The 20,898-nt window shown below is 39.6% G+C and overlaps 1 protein-coding gene across 1 annotated transcript; it reads right to left on the reverse strand.

Annotated features, from left to right (window-relative positions):
- Positions 1–2,198: 2,198 nt before the first annotated feature.
- LOC307051283 (V-type proton ATPase subunit S1-like protein) lies at positions 2,199–20,855 on the reverse strand (the record flags this gene model as incomplete). The annotated part of the gene is given in 7 exon segments (XM_079701599.1): positions 2,199–2,480; positions 2,482–2,502; positions 7,403–7,643; positions 13,612–13,662; positions 18,915–19,114; positions 19,116–19,136; positions 20,796–20,855. Coding segments are annotated over 7 exon segments (876 nt in total).
- Positions 20,856–20,898: the final 43 nt, after the last annotated feature.

The following is a 20,898-nucleotide window of genomic DNA, read 5'->3' on the forward strand; positions in this document are numbered from 1 at the left end:
GAAAATGGGCAAGGTAACTGTCTCTGATGAGGTCATCACAGGACCTTCAAGCAAGGCAAGAATCATTTCATCTCAGAGAGAATGCTTCTGCTAGCAAGAAAAACTTAATGGAGTTTGGGATTCAATATACCTTAAGTTGTCTAAATTCTCCCAACAGTTACCATTCCTATTTCAGTCTCCTATTTTGAAACAAATGTTCTCATGTATATGTAAGAGACCTGGCAAGGCTGTGAATTCCACATGCATGCAGTTTACCAATTTGCAGGATCAGACCTGTGTCTGATTTTCAACTATGTCAGCCCTTTGACAAGAGGTAAGAGATCCTTGCAGATCAGTTACAGAAACTCCCTGGATTTTTTTTTTAACCATGCCTTGAGCTGTGAATTTAAAATCCTGAGCTATCATTTTCTTTCTGTAAACCCTCCAGCACAGTTAGAAAGAGCTAGCCTACCTTACAGGGTTACCACCATACCTAAGGTGACTATATACCCCAGTTTGCCTGGAGCCATCCCATTTATGTCTGTTATCTTAGAATGGTCAATGACACTCACTTTTACTTTCAAAAGTGTCCCAGCTTGAACAATAAATTATGTTGACCCTTCATGTACTTACAGCCTCTCACAGCAACCATTTATACCACCAGTGGACACTCAAAGCAACCACAATGAAAATTTCATTATGGAATGGCATGGGCTCTCAGTTTCCATCCTCTAATGCTAACCAAGTCCCCTCTAATTTTAAGCTAAACAGAGTCAGATAATCAATCCTAGATTCCCATTTTCTTGAGGGTGTGCTCCCTGCAATCATCTTTGGTACAAATAAGTACATAAATTAAGATTCTTAGCTGCAGGCTACAGAATCTACTCCAGGTATTAAAACAGAAAGGAGGTAAATCAAGTACAATTCAATTAAAAAAAACAAAAAGGAATTCACTAGAGACTAATAGGAGCTTACAGAATTCTGAGAGGGCTGCAACCAAATCTACATTCACAGCCAAGAATAATGCAGCCAAAAGAAATGTCCAACATGAGACTATTTTATCAGAAAGCCCCCAGTCATGATCAGTCACACTTGGCATCAAAGATGAGACTAGACTATAGACCCATCACCACAGCTGCCCAGAGGATCCAATTTCTCTGTGCATGACCCCCTATCTTGCATTGTTCTCAACTGCTTTCGAGGTTTTGTGCAGGGTATCTTAGTAGAACCTAGCTCATGTGTGAAACCCTAGTTAGGGAAATGCAATGTAGTTTTTACATATAAGATCTCTTTAACACAGAAGGCATGCTAGTGAAGCTTTAGTGAGGATGCAGAGTGAGCCATTCTTCAGTATCTGCCAAGAACTGAAAAGGATTATGGGGAAATCCATGTGGAAGAAAATGGTTATAAGAAGATCAGTGGTGGTTCCAGAATTTCTTTAGGGAATGCTATCTCACTGGAAGGGGACTTGGAGATGTATCTGCATAGTAAGCAAATTGTTTTTATTTAGCTTAGTTGTTCAAGTGGTACCTAGGAGAGCTGATGGAAGTCTAAATCAGACACACGAGGCAAGTCTTGGCACCACAATGAAATAAGAAAGGTAAGATACTGCCAAGACTATTATTGCTCCTTCAGAGACTGAATCGGGCTGCCTCTGAACAGCAAAGAAAAAGACAAGAATGCCCTTGAATAAAGTGTTCCACCATATTGACAGGAGTCTTCCCTAAACAGTTCTATGAGAGAGAAAAAAACGACTATTTTTTAAAACAAAATTGGGACATAACTTCTGAGAAGTGCAAACTATGTTACAAAATACTTTAAATTCTGAACTTCCAGATAACCTTATATTTATCATTTCTATATTTATCACATCCAAACTGACAAAGGCAAGGAAGACCAAGTGTGTTTTCCCTTCTTTATATTGCATCATTCTTTTTTTGGGGGGGGGTCCCTAACTTGAAATATTCTTTTACTTTCAAGACACCTTGGGGCAGCAATCATATTTATCTCCATGGGATTCCTGAGATACCTTTATCATTGTTCCAAGTCTATCTAAGAAGGCCAGTGGATGTTCCAAAATGTATTCTTTGCATGTATTTCCTTTAAAAAAAGAAAATCAAGCCTTTTGGTGAAAATCTTCTATCACAAGTCAAACAGCACATAACAGGAACGCCTCCTTTCAGAGCCTATCGTGGACTTCCTAAGAGGGACCTGTGCTGTTAAACATAAATTTTGCAGATCTGTTGGCTTCTCAGTTCATAGCATTCGACTCCCTGGCTCCTCAGCAGCTCCTTCTCTTCTGATGCATCTCGAGCTTTCAACTGGCAGAAGTGAGCCGGAGAGGCGATGAAATCATAGTGCCAGTCCAGATAGCGCAGGTAGATGAGCATGTGCAGGGCATAGGCCAGCACCAGCAGCAGGATCTGGGACATTGCCAGGCTGATTGGAATGGCTGGTGAGAAGGAAGAGGTGCAGTTTCGGGCCTTGGCAAACTGTCCCCTCCTTAATGGTAAAGCCTTGGATCTGTCAGGAGAAAGAAAAGAGCTGAAGTGACATACTCTTTCCTCTGAAAATCTGCTTCACAGTTGGGCTAGGGGTTCTAGAGCCCTAATCAGTCAAATTTAAACACTGGGGCCATACTTGCTGAATAATTTAAACACATTATCTAACAAATGTGAGTGTGCTCTTGGGGACAGTGAAACTTAATTTTAAATCAAGACTGACCCAGAAACTCTGGGATACATGGTTGTCATAATTAAGTGGCCAGAGAAATTCAAGGCTCTGAAATAAAACCTCTTTTATCTGATCCTTAGTTCACCTAAAACCACGTCTGTTGTCTCTAAAATTCAAAGCCTACTCAAAATTTTATGTGTTAATATAAATTTCGCAAAGAATATTAATTCTCACTTTCTCTGCCTTTGATTCTGTTGACAGGAAGTAGATAGGAAGAGTCTTTTAAGAGAAGATATGATTCCCAGTGACATAAAATATAGATAATAAAAGCTAACACTTATTGAAGATCTTTTTTTTACATACCAGACACTACCTTAACTCATTTAATACTTACAAGAGCCTATGAATAAGTTACTATTTTATCCTAATTTATGAATGAGGAAACAGGCACAGAAAAGTTAAGTAACTTGTCCAGAGTCACACAGTGTTAAGTACAATGAAGCTGTAATTCAAACCTTAGCAGTCTGGTTTCAGAGTCACTTCTCAGTTTACAACTCCATAACTCCTGGTATACTGTGTCTCTTTTTTCCCCCATCACTAACTAACTCTCTTTCTTTTTCAGTTGTACCATGTAGACTTGGTACTGTTTTTGGAAGAGCTGTATACCACTTGCAGTCTGCTCAGAGAATAGAAAGAAAAGCTTTCTCGTATGTGCAATGAAGTGACTTAATTACTTGGAACTAGGAGAGGTTCAAATCGACAACTGGCCCCGTTATCTAAATACTACCACAATAAAGAAACAGGGGCTACAGAGTCTACAGAGTAATGATTCTAAATGAGAACAATCATTTGTAGAAGGCAGCTTCCACATTCAGCTGGCTTTTAGAATCTAACCCTACAGTGTCAACTCATTCAGTCACCTAGTTGGTTTTAAAAGGGTACATCAGAGGGCTTCCCTGGTGGCACAGTGGTTGAGAGTCCACCTGCCGATGCAGGGGACATGGGTTCGTGCCCCGGTCTGGGAAGATCCCACATGCCGCGGAACGGCTAGGCCCGTGAGCCATGGCCGCTGAGCCTGCGCATCCGGCGCCTGTACTCCACAACGGGAGAGGCCACAACAGTGAGAGGCCCGCATACCACAAAAAAAAAAAAAAAAAAAAAAAGGTACATCAGAAAATTGAATTACCCATGAATGCTTTACTGAGGATTCATTTTTAAGACTTAGATGGGCACTTTACCATGTTTCCATGCTAAAATGACTGTAGCCACCCATCATACCATAGACATTAGGGGCCTTGCTTGCCCAACTACCTGTGCTTAGACTGAACCAAAACAACTACTGAAGGAGACTCTTGGCCTGGCTTTTAGGATACTTGGCCTGCCCACTCTATGAAGAGGCAAAGTGGCCTTCTCATCAGGCACTAGCCTGAAGAGTCAAGCTCCTCAATGACAAAAGATGGCCTCATTTGATGCTACAACTCCAGCCAAAGAGAATGTCCTCACACTGACTGCCACTTAACTCTTAAGATCTGACTGAGAACAATATCTGTGGAGGATGCCTGAGGGACACATTGTCTATACATTTCTGGACTAGAGATTGCAAACACTGTATCTAGCCCACAGGTAAGTTTTGTCTGGCCCAGAGTTCTGAACATCCTGAAAACCTCCCCTAGGAATCTACATTTCTATCTTTAATTGAAAAGTCAGAAGATCCAGCAAGATTGGGCCTGCATTCCTACAAAGCAAAAATTAGCCGAAGTTTTATAAAATATACCTGTTGTGATGCCAGCTACATTTTGCCAAAGTCCCCAGCTGGCCCACCTGAGGCATGTGAGCTTTCACCTGAGGCACCCGAGTTTGCCATGCATGTGACATCACTCTATGCTTTATTCCTAGAATAAACCAGATAGATCAGCAAAGCTGTAGATGTGGAATGCAGCCTTTTGTATGCATACCTTAACCCCCATCACCACCAGCACTACCTCTTCCCCGGACTGGGCTTGCTTCTGTATCTGTCCACATGAAGAGTGTTTTACAAGGTCCACCTCTGACACCCAGCGCCCCGTCCCCCATGAGGCTGCTGCTGAGGATATTGTCCCGCATCGCACAACACCAGGGATGAATGTGCTCCTCACAAGCACATTCTCCGTAGTCTTATGAACCCCGTGAACACGTAAAGGGTGATTCTTTCTTATGCTGGCTGCTCAAGAGCTTCAGAGCGAAATTACTGCACTGCTTCCAGCCAGGGCAGACAGATGGTTTCATGGTTTTGTGCACTAACTTCACTAGTGGTTTAGCTAATCTTTTCTTCCTTTTGTTTTCCTTAATCCCATGTCTTTCCATTTTTTTGGTTAATATTTTTTATTGTAAAATACACATAAAATCTACCATCTTATCCATTTTTAGGTGTACGGTTCAGGGGCATCAAGTATATTCACATCATTGTGCAATCATCACCACCATCCATCTCCAAAACTCTTTTCATCTTGCAAAACTGACACTCTGTACCAATTAAACACTAACTCTCCAGTCCCCTCTTCCCCCAGCCCCTAGCAACTGCCATTCTACTTTCTGTCTTCAAATGTGGCTACTCTAGTACCTCATAAGTAGAATCATAAAAATATTTGTCCTTTTGTGTCTGGTTTATTTCACTTAGCATAATACCCTCAAGTTTCATTCATGCTGTTGCATTTATGTGAATTTCCTTCCTTTCTAAGGTTAAATAATATTTCATTGTATGTATATGATAGATTTTGTTTTTCAGTCATCCACTGATTGAAAAACCATAACTGACATTTGGGTTATGTCCATCTTTTGGCTGCTGTCAATAATGCTGCTATGAACATGGATGCACAAATATCTGTTCATGTCTCTGTTTTCAATTCTTTTAGGTATATAATCGGAAGTGGAATTATTGAATCACATGGTAATTCTATGTTTAATTTTTTGAGGAACCACCATACTGTTTTCCATAGTGGCTGCACCATTTTACATTTCTACCAGCAATGTACAAGGGTTCTAATTTCTCCACATCCTTGCAATAGCTGTTATTTTCAGTTTGGGGGATTTTTTTTTTTTTTTTTGCGTTACACGGGCCTCTCACTGTTGTGGCCTCTCCCGTTGCGGAGCACAGGGTCCGGATGCATAGGCTCAGCAGCCATGGCTCACGGGCCCAGCCGCTCCATGGCATGTGGGATGCTCCCGGACCGGGGCACGAACCCGTGTCCCCTGCATCAGCAGGAGGACTCTCAACCACTGCGCCACCAGGGAAGCCCCCTTTTTTTTTTATAATAATCAACTTAATGGGTGTGAAGTGGTTTGCCCATTTTTCAAAGTTATTTTTCTTGAAGTATTTCTATAAGTCATTGTAAGTCATTTCTGGAACAAGGTAGAGACATAAATCTCAATTCATCTGTTAGGCAAGATTATGTGTGAATTATTCCTTGTTTTCATTATTACCTCCTCATTGCCCTTTCCACCTACTTCTCTTTTAAAAGTGTGAGAGAAATAGATACAATATATACTTTATAAATATTACATAAATAGATATATACATGTATTATAAATTGTCTTTGGAGCCAGTCCACAATTCAAATTCTGCCTCTACCAGTTACCAATTATATCACTTTGAACAATTATGTAATCATCAGAGTTTCAGTCATCTCATTTGTAAAACAGGGATAATAACAGCTATCTTGCAGCATTATAAGTTTTGAAGACAAAATATGTAAAATAACTACAACAGTGCCAACATACAAAGAGGACTCATAAGTATTAGTTATTGTTAATCCATGCCTAACACGGTCCTGGGTGTTGCCACATATATATTAGGCCATGAATTCTTTACATCCATAAAGATAGGTCAGAAATCAAGAGGGTGGAGTAACTTGCCCAAGTGGCTGAGAAGTAATTCAAAACTATGTCTTTCGAACTCCAATATGCAAACTCCTTCCCTACCCCAAACTACCTCACCACACTTCTCCAAGCTGGGGGGAAGGGGAATAAATATATATTTATATATGGAAAAGACTGGGAAGAACCCATAAAAGGGACATGTAAAACCCTATTTCAGGGAGTTGGAAGAACAAGTTAAGCTTTTTTCACAGGTAAACAGGTCAGAGGAAGTTGACAGATGTCTCTCAGCCCGAGATTCTGTTGGTGAAAAGGAACTTCTTATGCCTCTATGCCTTTCCCCAAATACTTTCAAGAGGATCTTTAGGATATTTTTGACTCCCTGGCTGACAGTTCCATTCCTATGCTAAATGCCAAAGCTGTCACTCACACTTCAGATGTACTTCTTATCTGCCCTGATAGGATCACTGCTCCTCTCCCTGAAGGAAATAAAATAATTGTCCGACAATTCCTCTCCCCAGAAGGGCCTCTTGCTCCAGGAAGTGTCAGTCACTGGGCTCCTGCCACAGCTTCACTCTGGCTTACATTGCTGGCATTCCTCACTGATAATTATTAGTGACTGGATAAACCTTTATATAAAAGAAAGTCCTTGTGGGGGGCAGGGGGGATCACTGTGCAGGAAGAGGAAATACTTGATCCTATTCTATTTCATACCTTAGAAGATAAAGAACATAATTCATACCAATATAATTTTAAAGATATCTACTCCTCTCTTTTCCTTAAACATCTATGTTTTCTTTTTTTTTTTTACATTTTTTTTAATTTATGTTTTCAAACAAACAGAATTTCTTTGGCACCAAACACACAGGTGCATTGAGCATATGCTTTAGTTTATTACCTGGAAATCAACAAAAGTGACATCCCACAGGCTTGACATATCATTGGTGTCTCTGGGCAACAAAAGGGCATCATACCGCTGCAGGCTGCTGACGCGCTGGCAGTGGTAGGAGTAACTTGACGGAGCAAATTTGCCAGTTGCATTAAAAGCTGCTGGAATTGAATTATTGAAAATAACCTCGACTCGGTGCAAACTAAACCAGCTCTGGATGGACAACTTGTTGTAAATGGTAAGCGTGAATCTGACAATGATTATAAAACAGTATTACCCCCAAAGCACTTTTACATTTGCTGATGCAGGACACTGTTGACGAACAGTACAACTGCGCCCTCTTTTGTCAGGTAGTAGAACCGGCTCAGAGAGAGGCTTTTACTTTCTAGTTCTGAACAAGAGCCTCCTGATGGGTGGGAATGAAAGCAAGTTAACAGGAGAACCCCCCAAAGTGAGCAATACAAATTCCTACAAAAAGAAAAACACAAAAAGCTTGGGGATTTTTTCTTTTTTTTAATTAAAATAATTTTATTATTGCAAAAAAACTGAGAAAAACTAAATGGACAATAATATAGAAGTAGCTAAATAAATAATGGTCAAAAATAAAAGTAATAGCTCTTACTATGTGTCAAGCATCTCTCTAAATTCTTTATATTTTATTTAATCTTCACTACAACACCATGAGATAGAGAATATTATTAACCTCATTTTGCAGATGAGGAATCTAAGATACAAAGGGGTTAAGTAACTAACTTGTGCAAGTTTACTCAAAGAGTAAGCACTGGAGCTGGGCTTAGAATCCCATCTGAGACCAGAGCCCTTACTCTTAGCCATTTTGGAATCGAATATTCTCTAGCAATAAAAAAGTTATAATATGCATATGTCATGATCACTTTTTTCATTAAAAATGTGTGACTACATAGAAAAAAATTCTGGAAAGATAGAGATCAAAATGTTAATATGATTACCCATTTTGTTATACACCTGAAACTAACACAACATTGTAAATCAACTATATTTCAATTTTTTAAAATGGAAAAAAGAAAAAGAAAGCAGCTGAGATCAGTATAGCTCAGGGTGAAAGCTTGGGTTTTGATCCTGGCTCTGCCCACCTGTAGGTTATGTTCCTGCTCCTTTTGGGAAGAGCATCTTGGTGTGTATAGGGCTGACCCTCTCCCCTCTCAGTGAAGTCTCCCGGGCCCTGCCAATCAGTGTATTGCGGCCCTTTAGTCACTGTGATCGGTTTAGAGAGAGGCATATGCTCCAGGCATATGGGTCAATAAGATGTAAGCTGTGCTATAGCTATCAAGCAACAGAGTTCTTTTATGTTGCTTAAGTGGATAACTGTCAGCTGGCCACCATCTTTCCAGCCTGAGAATGAAACTGACACAAGGAAAGCAGAGCCAAGAGATGGAGAAAGATGCTGCCCTGGTGAGGTAAGTCAAGTGTCTGAAGCTAACACTTTCAATTCTATTAATCAGTTACCTTTTGACTTTATGCAGCCAAGAGTTCTCACAAATACAGCTCTTATTAGTGGTATGGTAAGTGTTGTTAAACAACCTAACTGGGCCTTACTTTCCTCATCTGTAAAATAGGTTGTGTTTGTTTAAATAGAGTGCTCTGTGCTGGCCTGGTGTTATAAAACATTCGTTGTTATCTGGGACAGCCCCTGCTCACCCTGGGCTCCTGACTCAGATACAGAAAGATTTTTTGAGGGATGCAATTGAGTCTGGCCACCCCCGCCCACTGCAACAAACCACTGAGAATGCTGAAGGCCAGAAGGATGGAGGTTGTGGGCATCTCAGATATGGACTCTGGAGTCAGCTGTTCCAGAGGGCAATGGGAGAGACAAACCATTCCCAGAAAGGGCAGGCTGGCTCTGGATTCCCTGGCAGTGACTTCTGTTGTGGTAGGGGCTGGGGTGGAGCCTGCCACATTGTTTGCAGCCCTGTTTCAGATAATGGCCTGAGACTGAGGCTGTTCTGACACAGCCTCAGTGAGGTGGGAACATTAATGCACCAATGGAACTGCTAGAAAAAATCCTTCCTGGTGAAAACACCAGGTCGTTTTGCCAAACGGCTGTCCAGCCCACAGGGTCTTTGGTTCTGTGTCTCTTGGCCCACTTGAGGGCAGGAATGGCACGCCCATGGGCCTGGGGGACATGACACCCTCTGCCCCGGCCTCTCAAACCTGTGCTGGTTCCTGGAGCAGAGCCTGACCAAGGATTTGTGGGCGAGTGATTTTTTAAGAAAATCCCAGGAGGACAGGAGAGGAAAGATGTGAAACAGGCGGAGGGAGGGGAGAACAAGTAAGGGCGTGCACCCAGCAGGGTCCCTGGAGGGCAACTTTGGCTCTGTCCTGCTGGGATATCTGGAAACGCCTGTTGGTTAGGGCTGCCCTGGGGGATGTCTGGCCCTCTGGTGGACATGCAGGCAAAGGCTGCTCCAGCAGCCCAGGAGAGCCCTTGGCAATCACACAGGTGCCTGTTGTTAAACAAGGAGAGGGAGGGAGGGAAGTAGATGGAGCAGCTCAGTGCCTACTTCTGTTCCTGCCCTTCCAAGTTGCTCTTTTAAAAGGATACGTTGGAAAAGTCAGACATAAAAGGTCATACGTTGTATGATCCCATTTATATGAAATGTCCAGAACAGGCAAATCCAGAGACAGAAAGCAGACTGGTGGTTGCCAGGGGCTAGGAGGGGGAATGGGGAGTGACTGCTAAGGGGTAGGGAGTTTCCTTTTGGAGTGACAAAATGCTCTGGAAGTACACAGAGGTGATGGTTGTACAATATTGTGAATGTACTAAGTGCCACAGACGTGAACACTTTAAAATGGTAACTTTTATGTTATGTAACTTTTCCACAATAAAAAAAAGTATAAATAGAAAAAACAAATGTTAATTGTGATGACCATTGGTGGTTGGATTATGAATGATTTTCATTTTCTTTTTAAAGCTCAGTATTTTCCAATCTTTCTGTTTTCAACAGATATATATAACCTTATCTTAGTTTGGGCTCCTACAGAAGCAGACCCTGAGACAAGGATGTGAATACAAGCATCTTGTGGAGGTGATCCCAAATTTATTGGGGAATTTAGTCATTCAAAAAATGTAGAGGACTCCCCTGTTGGTGCAGTGGTTGAGAGTCCGCCTGCCGATGCAGGGGACACGGGTTCATGCCCTGGTCCGGGAAGATCCCACAGGCCGCAGAGCGGCTGGGCCCGTGAGCCATGGCCGCTGAGCCTGCGCATCCGGAGCCTGTGCTCCGCCACGGAAGAGGCCAAAACAGTGAGAGGCCCACGTACCACAAAAAATATATATATATATAGAATATCATATGACATTTGTCTTTCTCTTTCTCACTTACTTCACTTAGTATGATAATCTCTAGGTCCATCCATGTTGCTGCAAATGACACTATTTCATTCTTTTTTATGGCTGAGTAGTATTCTATTGTTTTTTTTTAAATGGGGTACAGTTGTTTTACAATGTTGTGTTAGTTTCTACTGTACAGAAAAGTTAGGTAGAATTCCCTGTGTTATACAGCAGGTTCTCATTAATTATCTATTTTATACATATTAGTGTATATATGTCAATCCCAATCTCCCAATTCATCCCACCCCTCCTCTTTCCCCCCTTGGTGTCCATACATTTGTTCTCTACATCTGTGTCTCTATTTCTGCCTTGCAAACTGGTTCATCTGTACCATTTTTGTAGATTCCACATATATGTGTTAATATATGATATTTGTTTTTCTCTTTCTGACTTACTTTACTCTGTATGACAGTCTCTAGGTCCATCCACATCTCTACAAATGCTCACTTATATGTGGAATCTAAAAACTGATACAAAACAGAAACAGACTTAACAGACATAAAAAACAAACTTATGGTTACCAAAGGGGAAGGGGTGGGGAGGGATAAATTAGGAGTTTGGGATTAGCAGATACAAACTACTATATATATAATAAATAAACAACAAGATCCTACTGTATAGCACAGGGAACTATATTCAGTATCCTGAAATAAACCATAATGGAAAAGAATATGAAAAAGAATATATATATACACACACATATATGTGTGTGTGTATAACTGAATCACTTTGCTGTACAAAACTTATACAGCATTGTAAATGAACTATAGTTGAAGTATACTTCTATTAAAAAAATTTTTTAATGAAGTATTGCAAATAAAAACAAACAAAAGTATGTAGAAGAGAGAGAAGAGAAATGACAGAAGAATGGAAGGCAGCCCCAAAGGACAAAGGTAAGCAAGTTTCCACCATGAGCGACGGGGGCTTAATGCCCACAGGGAATCCTGAGAGACAGCGTAGAACACACACCTCTGAGTTATCTCACCCGAGGGTGAGAGAGCTAGGATATTTACAGACTTCTTTCAGTCATTGCTGGGGTACAGATGGGAGGCAGTGGGCCCCTTTGGCCAGAGAAAGCTTTTAGGCAAAGAAAGGCTGGCAGTTGAAAGTTGAGCTGGTGGGGACTTCCCTGGGGGTCCAGTGGTATAGAATCCACCTTCCAATGCAGGGGATGCAGGTTTGATCCCTGGTCAGGGAACTAGGATCCCACAAGTCATAGAGCAACTAAGCCCGTGCGCCACAACTACTGAACTCACACGCCTCAACTACAGCCCGCGTACCACAAACTACAGAGCCCACGCACCCTGGAACCTCTGCTCCACAACTAAAGAGAGAAAACCTGCATTCCTCAACTAGAGAGAAGCCCACACACCGCAATGCAAGATCCCGCATGCTGCAACTAACACCTGACGCAGCCAAAAATAAATAAATAAATGATAAATAAATCTTTAAATAAATTAATTAATAAAAAAAAAAAAAGTTGAGCTGGTGGACTATAGTGCTCTCAAATGGAAATGCCCAAGAGGATATAGACAAGGTACACTGACAATGTCAGCCTCATAGCTTTATCATCAGAAAAAATAATAATCAAAAAGCTACTTTCCTCTAGGGAAAAAATTTTTTAAAGTTGCTATTTGAATCAAAACTATTCCCCATTCCTATATCAAACAGGTATGTATATGTGTCTGGTCACCTTGTGAGATTCTATAAAGTGTCTCCGAAAGATGATGGCATGTATGTTCTAAATTATGACCAGTGAAACACTCGTATCCCATGATATGTAGGCACATGTTGAGGAAAGAGCTTTCCAAGGTTAAACATAGGAAATGCTAGGTTAGAGGCAAAAAAAGAAAGAAAGGGGGACTGGAGACAAGACGGCAGAGTAGAAGGACTTGAGCTCATCTCCTCTTACGAAAACACCAAAATCACAACTAACTGCTGAACAACCATCAACAACAACAAGAAAAGACAAGAAATGCTAGGTTAATCAAAGTCACCAAGTGCAGCAATCTTCCTTAAGAGCGCGTCTTCACAGAAACTTCAATATACAGATTTATACCGTGAATCTCCAAGAGGACACACTGTGCAGTCTTTCTCAAACACGTTTGACCACAGGACCCCTTTTCTGGAAATATTATAAACATTTACACAGAGCAAAAGTGTTCCATAGAACACAGCTTAGGAAAGACTGCCCTAGCACATCCTTCTGTTTTTTCAAGAAATGTTAAAGACACGGCTGCTTATCTCCACTAAAAGGTTGCTTCTATAGGAAAGGAAACATTATATTTTTATAAGAAAAAAATTTTTAATGCCTTCAAATTGCTCCCCACCCCTGGAGCAGTTCCTAACTGCTTGGATAAGCCAATGTTGGCAGATGCATTATTCCATACATAAACACAGAAAAATGCAGGCTTATGTTGATTGTCTGCTGGGGAATTCAGCTAACAGAGAATTTTTAGTTACAGTTAAATGATAAGTGTGACTCAGTTGTAAGGAGCTATACAAAAAATAACTTCAAACTAGAGCCTCAGTTTTAGAGCTTTAAACATATTTTATTCTTTGCTCAGAGGAAAGAGGTATCACATTCTCAGGTTCATGTATTTTCTAGGTCGCTAAAGGAAGAAGGAAAAAGTATAGTTGCTTTGGTAGAAACTAAAGAAAGTATTACTATAGGATACCATCATAACATCACTGACTTTTCAGTGTAATTAGATAAATGTGGCATTTCATGTGTCACAATACTGGGCACACAGCAGTCCCTTGATACTTCCATGTTGAATGAATAAATTATATGGAGCTAACCTGAAGTGCTGAACCTATGACATTCCAAAGTGCTATCCATACCTACCTTATATCAATACCTCTGGGATTTTCAGCATCACCAAACTTCAGAGACAACCTTAGAAAACAGAAACACAGTCCATCAAAATAGGAATAACCCTTACTCCACACTATACTCAAAAATTACCTCCAAATGGATCACAGGTCTAAATGTAACAACTAAAACTATAAAACACATAGAAGAAACATAAAATAACATTTGTGCAATCTTGGGGTAAGAAACAGCTTCTTGAAAAAATGTAAAAGTATGAACTATAAAAGAAAAAACTGATAAATTGCACTTTATCTAATTTTAAAAACTTTTGCTCTTCAAAAGATACTGTTAAGAAAATGAAAAAGGCAAGTCACAGAATGGGAGAAAATATTCACAACACATATACACAAAGAATTTGTATCTGAAATACAGCAAACAGCACTAACAACTCAATAATAAGGAGACAACCCAACTTTAAAGTGTTCAAAAGACATGCACTTCACAAAGGAAGATATACAAATAACCAGTAAGTACATAAAAAGATGTCAATATCATTAGTCATTAGTCTAATTAGTCAAGCAAATATAAAATGAAACCACAATAAGATGCCATGGTACAGTAATCGGTATGGTTAAAACTTTTTTCAAAAAAAAACACTCTTAAGCTTTTAGTATCTATATTTATTCACATTTTTTGGAACATTAACACAAGATTTCCTGGAGGGGAGATAGATTATCACTAACCCAGAGCAATAACCACATTGGTTCCCCTTTTAGCCCAATTCTTCCCCTGCTGAAAGCCAGATGCCATCCTGCACATACTGGGATTTACAACACAGGTAAGGAACACTAAAATTATGAACCTGGGAGCTCATATAGGAGACAGTGGTTCCTCCTTCAACTCCTGAGAGAAGGGAGAAAGACATTTGCTTCTTTAGTGTCAGAAATTTTCCTTGGAAAAATAAAAGTGTATGAGTTTTATTAGCCTTTGGATGGGAGCAAACAGCTCACCATAAAGGAAACAAATGGGTGCATGTCTAATACCCATGTAGGTAAATAAAGTCTCCAAGGAGACGATAAGAAGCTTCTCTGGGTTTCCAAGCCCTGGAATATCTCGATGGTGATGAGTTTCATTACTCCTTGACATGTAATCACATTCCTCTGAGGAGGTACATCTCTTACTAACTCCAAGGCTTATCTTTTAACCCAGGTCCAAGCAAAATTTGTTTAGAGATTGCTAGCCATACAAAAACATAATAATATTTTCTCTGTAGTCCCAAACTGATCATACCTAATGTTGGTAAGGATGTGAAGTAGCTGGAACTCTCATACAACGCTGGTAGAAAGGTAAACGCTACAACCACTTTAAAAAACCATTTGGCAGTTTCTTAATAAACTAAACATACACATACCATATGATCTAGCCAATACTCCTAGGTATTCACCTAAGAGAAATGAAAATATATGCTCCTATAAAGACTAGTACATGAATATTTACAGCAACTTTATTTGGAAAGTTATCTAAAAACTGGAGGAAAAAACAAATTTCCATCAAGATAAATAAGTTGTGATATATCCATACAAAGGAATACTTACTACTCATCAGTAAAAAGAAATACACCTTTGACACATGCAACAATGTAGAAGAATATCAAAATCATTATACTAAGTGAAGGAAGCTAAACTAAAGAAGAGTGTACACTATATGATTATAGTTATATAAAATTCTAGAAAATGCAAACTAATCTATAACAATAGGAAGCAGAACAGTGGTTACCTAGAAAGGTGGGAATGGCAGAGGGATGGATTACAAGGGGGCACAAAGAAACCTCTGAGTGTGATGAAAATGTTTGCTGTCTTGCTTGCGATGATGGTTTCACAGGTATAAACGTATGTCAAAACTGACCAAATTGTATACCTGAAATATGTGCAGTTTATTATATTTCATTTAAATTTCAATAAGGTTGAAAAATAAGAATGATGAAAAGCTAAATACAATTGAAATGGGAAAATGTGAGAAATTTAAATATATAAAGGATGACGCTGATATGTGACATTATAATGTCTTGAAGTTATAACACCTCAATATACATTATAAAAACAAAAAAGCCAAAGTAGATGGTTATAAAATGTCCAATTACAAATTTGAAAAAAATCACACAATATAATCTCATCAATTTGGTCCCACTTATCAAGAAATAGAAATGTCAGTGACTGAGCTCGTTTATCTTACTACTACTTATGGAGAAAGGGAAGGAGTATTTACAAAATTAACCATATTAATAAGATTGCTAAAAGAAATATCTTTATTTCCTAACATCATAAGCTTAGATACCTTAGAAGCACTCATTTACAAACACTTTATAAGCTAATTTACTCGGTAAAGCAAGTTTTCAAGGGGATTTTTCTCTAACAATATTCTGATAATCTGTTACAAATTACTGAAAATACTTTAAAGAAATGAAGTGCATTTCTTGGATTGTACTTTATAAATTTGACTGGTCACTTACTCTAACAGAAGTTCTCTAGTTCTTCCAAGGAATCAGAATAGCTTAGTTACCCACAAATTGGCTCTCCAGCTAATGAACTGAAGCTCCAAGCAAAGACACGGTGCGCCCACCCGAATCTCTGGTGGAGCAGCTCAATGGCCTCCATGCTTCTGATGTCCCAGGAGCTTTCTCCAGCAGTCCTGGTTTCAATGAAAGCTGTTAACGTGCTCTGCTGTGGAGTAAAGAACATGAGGCCCAATTTAACAAAGCAAATTCAGCAATCATTCAGTGAGATTTTTTTATGTGCCAAGCACTGCACCACATGCTGCACCAAAAAGGGGAAATACAACCTAGGGAATCACTCAAGAAAGAGCTTCATTTACTCTTCCAAGCACCCTACCCTCCCATGTTTAAAACAGATTCTGAATTCTTGAGACTTTAATTGCCTAAATTCAAAATACACACAGATGCTGGGATTATGCTCTGTTTGTAAGGCTTTCACTATTTAAAAAGACTTCTGTAGCAAATCTGTCTGCCAACAATTTGCCTTTCCCTGAACATTTTGTTTCCAAGCACTAAAATATGGTCATTTTAAAAAAATCTGTGCTTTTGACCTTACATGGTTATGTCTTAGCTTGGGTTTGTTCTTTCCGCAACTCGTTTTCTGGTTCTTGAATATAAGATTTCCTTGCCAGCACAACAAAGGCATCTCACTAATCTATGCAATTCACAGGAATCAGGGACAGTCTCAGCAGCTGGTCCTTGAACGCTTCACATCCTGGGAAGCCTTCCCCTCATGCCCTTGGGTGGGCTCTCCAGGATGCCTGCACACTCACCTGAGCAGGACTCCAAAAGGTGGATGATACATGCTCAGAACTCACCCGCTAGAATTCTTGGGCAGTGACAAAGAAAAAGAAAAGTCATTAATTTGTGTATTATGAAAACCAAAGGTTCCTTAGGCCTCTCTACCAGGTAACTAGACACTATTTTACTCTAGTTGTCATTAGTATCTTATACTTTGAGTAGCACTTGGTAAAGTTCTCATGCATACATTTCCTCATTTGATTTTCACATTGCAATGAGACAGGGCCAAGAGAGAGGAGGGAAAATGGCATTGTTAAAGATGTTTTAGACCCCAGCTCTATTACCATACAGGCTGTATGATCTTAGCAAGTTTCCTAACCTCACGAGCTTTGATTTCCTCACCTGAAACACCGATGATAACTGTACCTGTGACTCAGGGACTTAACTCGCAATAGCATTGTGAGGAATAACAGATAATATACCTGTGAAGTCCTCACAAGGTGCCTGGCCAATTCCAAGTGCTCCAGTCCTATTAGCTGCTAGTAATAGATGCCACCATCTCCATCTCACACATGATGATCCTAGAGTGGCTCCTGTTTATAAAGTCACAGAGCTCAATGGCAGAAGTGGGCCTAGAAGCTAAGTTTTCATTCTTTCTGTCTCTAGGTTCCCAGTGATAATCAAGGTTTCTAAAGTCCAGCAAAAAGCTGTGGTGCCCTGATCTTCCTCACAAATTCCCTGGGGTCAGGATAAATGGAATCAAAGAGGGCCAGTCAGCCATGGACAGGCAAGACTATCCCCAGGCAATCAGCCTCTCTCCCTGCAGCTGACCACAAATAAAGAGCACTGTAGGGAATTAATTAGAGGCTGAGGAAAAAGTCCTGAGCTCTCAGCAATGTTGGAGTCTCTTTGATAGTTATGCTGTAACAGAATAAACAAATCCTGGAGGACTCTGGATTTTGCTTACAATTCCCTAGCTCTCTGATAAGAGATAGTCATTGTGAATAGCAACATACTTACTAAAACTTGTAATGTAACTTGTAAGCATACATGAATATAATCCATTTTTTACCCATCATCAAGAATTTTTAAATGAGAAGTTAAGAAATAAAAAAGTGTTTCCACCAAAGTATATAAGAATAATACAGAGAAACACTCACACACACACACACACACACACACACACACAAACACAGAGCATGTTATGGTTTATACAAAGCATTCTGCCCATCTAAACCAGGCCAGAACAAATGCAGAGAATCTTCCAAAAGCCTCCATTATGCCAACAAATGTTGAAAGCAAGGAGCTTTATAGAAAGCTAGTGGGACATGCCAGACTTCCTCCCTCTGGACCAAAACAAATACAAGCAAAAAATATCTGCTTGGATGGCTGAAAAGCAGAGAAAGGCACTGGAAATTGACTTCCTCTTCGAAAGGGATAGTTGTTTAATCTGCTTATCTCAAGTCAAAAATAATTATTCTAATCATCTTTTAAATGTCCTAAAGAATTCTCTGAAATCTGGCCATTCAAAGTTACCCTTGCACATTTGCAAACAGGCAATGTTCCATAACTTCAGAACACTTCCTAGAATCAAATATCTGCCCTGACTAGATGGAGTCAGCTTTCTTTGTTTCACCCACTAGAATATGTATGATTCTGCTCACCGATATGCTATTTCCTTCCTGCTGGGACAAAAGTAGTTTGACACCTCACATTTGGAGTTGACAGAGAGCCTGGAATCCTTTCTCTTTTTCAGAACGAGTTTGGGAAACTTCATTTTCAGAATCCTGAACTTCCACAAAGTATTATAGCAATTAGCTAAAGTGTTCAGAAGAAAATTACTGGGAAAAAAAATAAGAAATTAAAAAAATTAATTTCTGACTTGTTCTTTCATTTTAGACATTAGACGTTTCCTCAGAAATGTATGTCAGGGTCATGTACAAAGGAGCCTACTTCTACTTTCCGAAATGACAGAAAACTGGACCACCCAGTTAAAAGGCTACACTCGCCCTAAGGGCTTGCTCCAGCAAAGCAGTCAACTTACATGGCACTTCCTTCACTGCAATTTGAGTTGCCAGAGTCCACTGTTGCCTGCTGGCCAATGGTTTCATCTGTAAGGTCCAGCCAGGTCTGATTCTTAAATTTAATTGTTATTCTTTTGGCCCAAAAGAGAATGCAGGGAATTCCATCCACAGAGACATTAACCGGGCTATGATGGCTGAATGCATTCCAAGGTCCTTTTTCTACTCAGATTGTAGTTGAGAGCCTAATTAACCAAATAAATGAAATTTAAGATACGAATTTGTATCCATGGTACAAAAGGCTTCTTGGAAGTAAAAGAGCCAATTCAAAACCTGTTGAAACTCTGCTAGCTTGAGTCCATGCTATTGTGGGGAAAAGATAGGTGGACCTATCAAGCCTAAAAATGATAGGTATACCTGAGAGGCACATGAACCCAGTTCCACAAAGCACCTAAAATGTAAAGGACCAAATTATAAAAACAAACAAACCAAAAACCAACTTTGAAAGTAATAATATTAGCAATAATGACTTTAAAAAGTCACCTGGGGCTTCCCTGGTGGCGCAGTGGTTGAGAATCTGCCTGCTAATGCAGGGGACATGGGTTCGAGCCCTGGGCTGGGAGGATCACACATGCCACGGAGCAACTAGGCCCGTGAGCCACAACTACTGAGCCTGCGCGTCTGGAGCCTGTGCTCCGCAACAAGAGAGGCCGTGATAGTGAGAGGCCCGCGCACTGCAATGAAGAGTGGCCCCCACTTGCCACAACTAGAGAAAGCCCTCACACAGAAATGAAGACCCAACACAGCAAAAATAAATAAATAAATAAACTCCTATCCCCAACATCTTAAAAAAATAAATAAATAAATAAATAAATAAATAAATAAAAAGTCACCAGTCACCGTGCTGAGGGAGGAAGAGGGGATAAATAGGTGGAGTGCACCAGATTTTTAGGGCCGTGAAACTATTAGTCTGTATAGTACTGTAATAGTAGATAGATATCATTATACATTTGTAAAAACCCATAAAATATGCGACACGAAGAATGAATGTTAATGTAAACTATGGACTTTAGTTAATAATGTATCAGTAGTGGATTATCAGTTTTAACAAATGCATCACACTAATGAAAGATTTTAACAGGGGAAATTAGCAGGGGTGGGGGCTGCAGACTGGAGAGGTATATGGGAATATTCTGTACTTGTGGTCAATTTTTTCTGTAAACCTAAAACTACTAAAAAAGAAAGCCTATTAATTTTTTTTAAAAATTCACCATGCCTTGAAACTAATGGCGGTAATCTTTTCAAAAAATAATATCATAAGAACCCAAATAATTCAGAACTTTAAATAAATTCATTAATATGTTAAACAAAGAAAACAAGAGGTTTCTGAAAATCAAGCGTAATTCTCCAGACCATTAATGTCCAACAGAACTTCCTGTGATATTGGCTATTATGCACTGGAAATGTAGCCAGTATAATTGAGGAGCTTAATTTTTAATTTTACTTAACATTATCCAATTTGAATTTAAATTTAAATAGTGGCATGTGGCTAGTGTCTACTTTCTTGGACAGTGTAGTTCCAGGTCATTTAATATACATAAACTAGCAAGGTATTCTAACCTTATTCTACATCTTATGAAACCTTTGCAGATTTCCAGGAAGCCCAAGACAATGCACTTCAGTATGTCACTCTGGAGATCATAAAGGTAGGTCTCTATCCAAAAGAAGATCCACTTATCTAGAGCAACTATTCCATACCAATTACTCCAGTGTAAATAGAGATAAAAGTGAAAGTGAATAGGCAGCAACAACCCAAGTTTACCAGTAACCAAAGATAAACTGTTACTATAGTGATCCTATCTGGAAAGTAACAAAAGTAAAACTGAATATTGTAATGAAAATACTGTATACGACAGCAAGTGAAACTTTAGTGTTTTCTCAACTATAAGATTACCATAATACATTTCCTCACCTAAAGTTTAAGCAAGAATGTTAGTTATTAATAGA

Source organism: Hyperoodon ampullatus (genome assembly GCF_949752795.1).
Source record: "Hyperoodon ampullatus genome assembly, chromosome: 4".
NCBI lineage: Eukaryota > Metazoa > Chordata > Mammalia > Artiodactyla > Ziphiidae > Hyperoodon > Hyperoodon ampullatus.